General features: G+C 45.7%; 1 protein-coding gene across 1 annotated transcript; it reads right to left on the bottom strand.

The window, feature by feature from the left end:
* Positions 1-869: 869 nt before the first annotated feature.
* On the bottom strand, positions 870-1,463 carry LOC147990223 (uncharacterized). Its single transcript, XM_087537562.1, has 3 exons — positions 1,371-1,463; positions 1,167-1,253; positions 870-1,052 (listed from the first exon to the last, which is right to left on the bottom strand). Exons 1-3 carry the CDS (start codon positions 1,461-1,463, stop codon positions 870-872), a joined length of 363 nt encoding a protein of 120 aa, XP_087393688.1.
* Between the last annotated feature and the right edge of the window lie 7,788 nt (positions 1,464-9,251).

Genomic DNA, 9,251 nt, shown 5'->3' with positions numbered 1-9,251 from the left:
CTAAGGAAGCTTTCTGTCGTCCGCCCCGCGAGGCTTGGACCCTCGCGAGGATCTTGAGCTTGAGCTGATGAAGATGGGCTGCGCTGGGCCCCCACTTGTGCCACACCGCAGGCCGCAGGCAGGCAAGTCTGGGGACCCCCGTTCCCAGAACGCTGACAGCGTTTGACGGGAATAGCCTCGTGGCGAGCTATAGACTAGTATTTTTTCCACACGCATTACATCGACACATATCATCTCTCTCCCTCTTTCCCACACACACCTAGTCTCTCGGGACTTCTCGCACGCACTATCTCTAGCTCCTTAGGTCGATGCCAGCCACATACACTTCTACTCTGAATTTAGTATGTTACACACGAAGAGAAGAGGTGCACGCATGCACTCGTCCTCTCTCACACACGCATATGTAGCTATGAATTGTAGTGTTCTCAACCATCCGACTAGCTCTATCATAGGTTCCCGTTGCTCCTTGGCCTTGAGATTGAGAACTTTAAAATGCGGAGGCACTAGGTTTTGGTTAATGTGCGGACCGCACATGACACCAACACGACACGAGCTTCATCTGCCTGGTGCGCAGTTGGGTGAGTAATACTAGTAGTACTACTACTTTGATGTGTCGCGTCAACTCGCACAAGTATGCAACACTTCCTGAAACAAGCATATAAGCTACTTATACTTCTTACCAAAGGATCTTTATATCCAACAAACACAAAATATCCGTTCGACTGTTGGAAATTACTTTAACTACTGATATGATGTCGAAGTAATTGCTGCATCACCACCAAAACCCACCATCTCTTAAGCTAAATTAGACCGAGCTAACCCCTATATTAGCATATTACTAAGATAAACAGAAGGCAGTGTAGAATCATTTAGGAGGCGAGCTTGTCAATCTGAATGCGGAGGGACACTGTCCTCGACAACCCATCCCCGGCCAGCAGCTTGGGCAAAACTGTGAAGAAGGTCAGCTCCTGCACGGCGATGTCACTGGGATCCTTGCTGCTTGTCACCTCGATTTTCAACTTGACGGTGTCGGTCCTGCCTTTGGGCTCCCCCTACGGGCCGTTCGCCCACATCTTGGCCGCATAGTGCGGCAGTGGGGACGCCCCCGCTCTAATGCAGATGACCGACACGGTGATAGGCGCACCGATGTCGAGCACGCTGCTGACCAAGAAAAACGCGCGACCGTCCTCCTCTGCGAACAGCAAGAGCCGTGGCTCCGACACTGGCACTTGCAGCTGGAGCACCTTGCCGTACTGGATTTTGTGCACGGGCATGGGATGCAAGATGCTGATGTGGTGGGAGAGCGCCAGCGGCGGGCCTTCCTAGCTGTAGACAGGCACGGGGCATTTGCAGGGCGTGAGCGGACACACGCTCTGGTGATCGGCGAGCTTGTGGTAAGTGACGTAGAGCCCACAACCTTTGTGCAGGCACTCCACCATCATCGAGGAGAGGACGGTGTCCATCGCTGTGTTCCGCACATCGAAGCTGCTGTCGTGCTTGCACTTCTAGCACTGCCGCGGGTTCCCGGGGCGCTCGCCGCGACAGTCCGTGCAGGCCATGTGCCCTCCCTTGCACTCCACAAATCAATCGAATAGCACATCAATCAAAAAACCTGCACCTTGGTCGATTAGCCGAACGGACGAGGTGTATTGGAACCTCATACACTGGAGGCTTCAAGGGGCGGAGGCATAAGGGGTAGCGGAGCAAGGTGAGGTCCATAGAGACCATAGAGAGCTCCATCGTCGGGTCCTATTCCGTCGGCATGATCTCACCCTCCTCGTGCACAACCATCTCTCGCTTTAGGGCCGGGGCATTTAGAAAGTTTTACCATCACATACGAATACTACTTCAAGGTGCATTAAATCAACACATGCAAGTATGAAAACAAAAGTCACGGCATGCATGCATGCATGCATGCATTGTAATTAATGCATCGGTAAACGCAAATTATTGAAATATATCAAGTGCACTACTTTGATGTGCCGCGTCAACTTGTACAACAATGAGAAGTTTGATTACAATGCCCTCTCCCTCGCCCATGAGCATGGTGGCTCGCAGGACTAGGAGAAGCTTTTGCTACACGCTCTCCCTCCCGTACGCAGTGGACATGCAGCAGTTCATTCAGACATGTAACAGTTCATTTGGTGTCAAATGGCCAGAAGAATACTAGTATTACTCCACTACAGTAGTACCATCATTGTTCGACTTCCTGAAGAGGTGAAGAGCCAAGCGCATCCCAGACGCTCGTGTGGCAGTTTCATGTGTAGGGGAGGTAGTGTAGGGACATAGTCTAGGATAGCGTGTATCATGCCTCTAAGCTGAAAATCATTGGAGTCGGCTCCATGCTATGAGGCTGTGTTGAACCATTTTTTGATTAAAATAATCTTCTGGCCCTACCTGTCATGCTGGTGATTGTAGTTTGCACGCTCATCTGGTCAAGACTGGAATATATATATATATATTTGTGGTGGGGTAAATGTTAGAGGTTGCAACAAATATATTGTACACTGCAGGTCTTTTAGCCAAGTTTTTAGAGGAAAGCGTGTGGGGCCAGTGCTATGATGTGTCGTGTCAACTCGTACAACAAGGAGAAGCTTCATTTTACTAATACACGCCCTCTCCCTCACCCATGAGCGCGGTGGCTTGCAGACGAGGACATGCTTTTGCTTACTACAAGCTATCCCTCCCGCATGCCGTTGACGGACATGCAGTAGTTGATTCGATATTGTAGAAGTAGTAACATCATTGTTCGTCTTCTCGAAGAGTCAAAGTTCCAGGCGCAACCCGAATGTGGCAGTTGCAAACACTCGCATGGCAGTCTTTGTGTAGGGGTGGGGCGTGGTGCGGATCCTTGAAGCACGCATAGAGCCAGGCTCTTGCATGAGAGCCCACTCCCCTTACTTTCTCATATTCTCTCTATCTCTTTCCTCACGCTTATTGGAGAAGCAGAATGGAGCGAGCACGATGTGAATGCAACACAGTTTGGACTCTCATAAAGACGCCCCACCACTCCAATCCATCTACTCCTAGTCTCTGCACAACACTTCCCACTCCAATCCAAGTCCAAGACCAAGGCCAAGTGACCAGAAGCCACAAGCACCCATGGCATTTTTTTCCAGTCCTAAATGACATGTGTGATCCCTTGCTAGCTGGTTGTAATGGGGAGTATCATATACTAGCTATTGGGGAATGTAGTATTTCAAATTTTTTGCCTACGATCACACAAGATCTATCTAGGAGAAGCATAGCAACAAGCGGGGAGAGTGTCTCCATGTACCCTCGTAGACCGAAAGCGGAAGAGTTTAGTAACACGGTTGATGTAGTCGAACGTCTTCGCGATCCAACCGATCAAGTACCAAACGCACGGCACCTCCGCGATCTGCACACATTCAGCTCGGTGATGTCCCTCGAACTTTTGATCCAGTTGAGGCCGAGGGAGAGTTCTGTCAACACGACGGCGTGGTGACGGTGATGATGAAGTTCAACGGCGCAGGGATTCGCCTAAGCACTACGACGATATGACCAAGGTGTGTAACTGTGGAGGGGGCAACGCACATGGCTAAAAGGTCAACTTGTGTGTCTTTGGGTGCCCCACGCCCACGTATATAAAGGAGGGGGAAGAGGAGGCCGGCCTAGGAGGGGCGCGCCTATAGGGGGAGTCCAACTAGGATTCCCAATCCTAGTTTGGAGTCTCCTTCCTTTTCCAAGAGGGGAGAGAGGGAAGGAATAGGAGAGGGAGAAGGAAAGAGGGGGACGCCGCCCCGTCCCTAGTCCAATTCGGACCAGCCCATGGGGGGGGGGCGCGGCCTCCCCTTGTGGCCCTTCTCTCCTTTCTACTAAGCCCATGAAGGCCCAATACTTCCCCCGGCGAATTCCCGTAACTCTTCGGTACTCCAGAAAATAACTGAACCACTCAGAACCTTTTCGATGTCCGAATATAGCCTTCCAATATATCGATGTTTACTTCTTGACCATTCCTAGACTCTTCGTCATGTTCGTGATCTCATCCGGGACTCTGAACAAACTTCAGTCATCAAATCACATAACTAATAATACAAATTGTCATCGAATGTTAAGCGTGCGGACCCTACGGGATCGAGAACTATGTAGACATGACCGAGACACATCTCCGGTCAATAACCAATAGCGGAACCTAGATGCTCATATTGGTTCCTACATATTCTACAAAGATCTTTATCACTTAAAACTCACAACAACATACGTTGTTCCATTTGTCATCGGTATGTTACTTGCCCGAGATTCGACCATAGGTATCATCATACCTAGTTCAATCTCATTACTGGCAAGTTTTTTCACTTGTCACATTGCTTGCAAGGCTTATAATGATGTGCATTACCGAGAGGGCCCAGAGATACCTCTCCGACAACTGGAGTGACAAATCCTAATCTTGATCTATGCCAACCCAACAAACACCTTTGGAGACACCTGTAGAGAATCTTTATAATCACCCAGTTATGTTGTGACATTTGATAGCACACAAGGTGTTCCTCCGGTATTTGAGAGTTGCATAATCTCATAGTCAGAGGAACATGTATAAGTCATGAAGAAAGCAATATCAATAAAACTCAACGATCATAATGCTAAGCTAACAGATGGGTCTTGTCCATCACATCATTCTCTAATGATGTGATCCCGTTTATCACATGACAACACATGTCTATCGTCAGGAAACATAACCATCTTTGATTAACAAGCTAGTCAAGTAGAGGCATACAAGGGACACTCTGTTTTATCTATGTATTCACACATGCACTAAAAAATTTCCAGTTAATACAATTCTAGCATGAATAATAAACATTTATCATGATATAAGGAAATATAAATAACAATTTTATTATTACCTATAGGGCATATTTCCTTCACTACCACTACTGCAGGATACTGCTAACGCGACACTACGATCAGAGACTCTTCGACGAAACTGTGTGCGATGCAATAATCGCAAATGATGATGAAAAAACCCATCAAAAAAGATGCAAAACATTTGCGATGACAGATGCATCAAACATGGTTCAGAAGTTAGTTGCATGTGTGATGATGGGCATACGTTTTAGTTCATTGAACTATTTGCGATGAGGTAAAAGAACAGAAATGGGCAACCAGATGAAGTTGTGTGCGATATACAGCATACGGTTCACTTGGATGAACTATTTGTGATTAGGCAACACAAAAGAAATGGTCAGCCATATCAAGGTATGTGCAATATATGGCATACTATTCACTCGGATGAACAGCGTTGAGCCAAGAGAACAGAAACGGTTCAATTTAACAAGGGTGTAATACGCGGCAAACAGGTCTGTAATCAGAAATGTGTGCGAAGACCAATAATAACACAGACGATTGCTGCTAATAAGACGTGTGTGTTGTGCATTGGGATTGCATATAGAACAACAACACACACACACACACTTATAAGGACATGCATGGTTGCATAACCAAATTAAACATCCAATTACATATGTGCCTACTACACACATGACATTTCCACACACCAAAGTAAACTATATATTACATGAATGATTAACTAGGATAAACGATCATCTGATCATCATCTATTTCTTGTGACGCTTGCTTTGCTTGTGGCTCGACCCGACCTCGTTGATTTGGGTAACGAGGCACTTCCTCATGTCAATGATCCGCCTGTGCATCTCGTAGCATGTGTACACGCTCTTGGCCATGAACCTGAGGTGAGGTTCATCCAATTGCCGCATCCAGCCCCGTGCCAGGATACAGGATGCGTTCTGTTGGCATCCTGCTTCATCTTTTTGTAGTATGGGTTGATGATGGCCGAGGCGAGTTCAACCAGGGAGTCCTTCTTCGTGCTGCACTAGACCCTGTAGTGCTCACGAATTTTACATGGTTCTCGCGGGTCAAGCCCGTAACCTAGAGCGATTTTACATCGTCGGTGGTTTCCACCATAGCGAACTTCTAGTTAGTGCTATTGACGAACCTGGTGAAATGGTCGCAAGGCTCTATGGCCATGCAATAGTGGTAGACTAGGACATGATGGCGCACGCACAACTAGGCGACGACAACCTTCTGATCTATGTTGGGACGATCGGTGGTGTACTGGAGGTCGGTGCCGACCACCTTGTACTTGTCTCCAGCAAGCAACTGCTCAACGGTGTTGATGTAGTCATCCACCATGGCCGGGTCGATGGTGTACACCAACGAGAGATCCGTCTCCCTCACGTGGGTTTCCACTTTATGCTCGCTGAACTCCGTTGGACCGTAGATACACATCCCCTCTCTATATGTCGTCGTGGGTGTGCTTGTTGTGTCGCGGGGCGCGATCGAAAGGTTGAAGAGAATAAGGTTATAATGGCCACGGGAACTAAAAGGGAAGTCAGACGGCCTGGAAAATCGGCATGCCCTGATGGCAGTTCTAATTTGCAGCACGTAACTCCATCGTGCCACACATAACTGCATCGCGTGGCAACGCGCGCGGCGCAACCGCATGCATATGGGGCCCCCGACGTGATCGTGCGCATGCCCAACCGCTGGCAAAGCACACACGGATGCATACGAGCAAAGCGCTCCACGGTCTCCTCAATGGCGAGCAACCATATATATGCATATAGCAGTTGAACAGGCAAGGAAAAGCTGTCCACAAGCCGAGCGCGCCGACAGACGCGGGCAAAGCGCGCTGCGACACCTAACAACGACCAGAGCTTGTCGAGGAATGCGAGCAGAGGCCAGCACAGTGATACCTGGCAAATGGCAACATACCCAATATGACAGATGCAAATCTTACCGAATTGTTTGTACGTGGTTGCACACGGGTCATCCAAAACAACCGTTTGCGTTGAAGGGATGTACAAATCCTGCTCGACACATTTTCGCTTGGTTTAGTGCCGAAATCTGGCGTTGCAAACCATATTCAATCTGAACCATTTGCGTTGAAGAGCTGCACAATTCGCGCGTTGAATAGCTTGCACGCTTCCCGGTGAGCCTGCACATTGAATTTCAGACAAGTTTTGGATTTAGTAGAATTGAAAAACAAAGTATCTCAACATTTTGCCGGAAATAAACAGTGCCCTCGTGTTTGAAATGCATTCCCATTTCTTGCATGGGACCTAAGCATGCACCCAAGGACACAGGTTTGATTTTTCAACCAACTTATATGCACTGGAGCATGTGCATGTAGTTCAAATTTGAATTATGCACATAAAATGCCTATAAAACCCAGTTAATGTTTAAAAATGTCCAAACGAACCCCGAAAAATTCCAAAATTTAACACAACACTCCTGTTGTTCTATGTTGACACTAGAATTTTTTTTGAAAGCAATAAGAGGTAACAGATATCATTTCGTACCCAAAGGTGAAACGTTCCCTACCGAAACCATCAGGCTTGTTGTGAGAAGCTCTGGTTTGTGAGAAACTTATACCCAAACCTATCCCAAATGGGACAAATTTTTTACCATGGAATGTTGATGCCGCTCTATGATAGCATGCCAAGTTTCATGAATTTCACACGAGTTTTGGATTTACTAGAATTTAAAAACCAGGTATCTCAATGTTTGCGGCCGAGTGACGGTGGCAGGGTGTTTGACATTCATTCCCATTTCTTGCATGGGACCTAGGCATGCAACCAAGGACATGGATATGAATTTTCAGCCAATTTATATGCATTAGAGCATGTGCGTGTAGTTCAAATTTGAATTATGCACATAAATGCATTGAAAACTCAATTGATGTATAAAAATGTCCAAACGAATCCAAAAAAATTCCAAAATTTAACACAACACTCCTGTTGTTCTATGTTGTACACTAGAGACAAAATTGAAATCAAGAACAGGCAACGAATATCATTTCGTCCAGAAAGGTGAAACGCTCCCTACCGAAACCATTAGGCTTGTTGTGAGAAGCTTTGGTTTGTGATAAGCTTACACCCAAACCTACCCCAAATGGGACAAAAAATTTACCACGGCATGTTGATGCCCCTCCATGATAGCATGCCAAGTTTCATGAATTTCAAACGTGTTTTGGATTTACTAGAATTTAAAAACCAGGTATCTCAATGTTTGTGGCCGAGTGACGGTGGCAGGGTGTTTAACATTCATTCCCATTTCTTGCATGGGACCTAAGCATGCAACCAAGGACACATATTTGAATTTTCAACCAATTTGTATGCATTAGAGCATGTGCATGTAGTTCAAATTTGAATTATGCACATAAATGCATAGAAAACTCAGTTAATGTATAAAAATGTCCAGATGAGCCCCAAAAAATTCCTAAAATTAACACAACACTCATGTTGTTATATGTTAACACTGAAAAAATTGAAATCAAGAAGAGGCAAGAGATATCGTTTCATCTAGAAAGGTGAAACATTCCCTACTGTAACCATGAGGCTTGTTGTGAGAAGGTCTGGTTTGTGAGAAGCTTATATATGCCAACATGCCCCAAATGGGACAATATTTTTACCACTGCATGTTGATGCCATTCCATGCTAGCATGTCAAGTTTCAGAAATTTCAGACACGTTTTCGATTTACTAGAATTTTAAAACCATGTATCTCAATGTTAGCGGCCGAGCGACGCTGGCAAGGTGTTTGGCATTCATTCTCATTTCTTGCATGGGACTTAAGCATGTAACCAAGGACACACATTCCAATTTTGAACCAATTTATATGCACTGGAGAATGTGCATGTAGTTCAAATTTGAATTATGCACATGAATGCATAGAATACTCAGTTAATGTATAAAAATGTCCAAGCGAACCCCGAAAAATCCCAAAAATTGACACAACACTTGTGTTGTTCTATGTCGGCACGAGAAATATTTTGAAAGTAAGAAGAGGAAACAAATATCATCTCGTTCCCTAAAGTGGCACGTTCCCTACCGAAACCATCAGGCTTGTTGTGAGAGAGGTTGTGGTTTGCGAGAAGCTTATACCCAAACTTGCCCCAAATGGGACAATATTTTTACCATGGCATGTCGATGCCGTTCCATGATATCATGTCAAGTTTCATGAATTTCAAACGAGTTTTCGATTCACTAGAATTTTAAAATCATGTATCTTAATGTTAGCAGCCGAGTGACAGTGTCAAGGTGTTTGACATTCATTCTCATTTCTTGCATGTGACCTAAGCTTGCAACCAAGGACAAACATTTGATTTTTCAACTCGTTTTTATGTACCGGAGCATGTGCATGTAGTTCAATTTTGAATTATGCAGATAAATGCCTAGAAAACTCAGTTAACATATAAAAATGTCCAAACGATCC

This window comes from Triticum urartu, chromosome 1A (assembly GCF_056163025.1).
Source record: "Triticum urartu cultivar PI428250 chromosome 1A, HENAU_Tu73, whole genome shotgun sequence".
In the NCBI taxonomy this organism is placed as follows: domain Eukaryota; kingdom Viridiplantae; phylum Streptophyta; class Magnoliopsida; order Poales; family Poaceae; genus Triticum; species Triticum urartu.
This window is presented reverse-complemented; position numbering and strand designations above follow the sequence as displayed.

What these genes read in the sequence shown, in the direction of transcription:
- LOC147990223 (XM_087537562.1), bottom strand. Translation starts at nt 1,463, where the DNA reads ATGGACACCGTCCTCTCCTCGATGATGGTGGAGTGCCTGCACAAAGGT. An exon ending in AGCTCGCCGATCACCAGAGC is followed by an intron (nt 1,254 to 1,370) that starts GTGTGTCCGCTC and finishes CACAAAATCCAG; the next exon opens with TACGGCAAGGTGCTCCAGCT. An exon ending in ACGGTCGCGCGTTTTTCTTG is followed by an intron (nt 1,053 to 1,166) that starts GTCAGCAGCGTG and finishes AACGGCCCGTAG; the next exon opens with GGGGAGCCCAAAGGCAGGAC.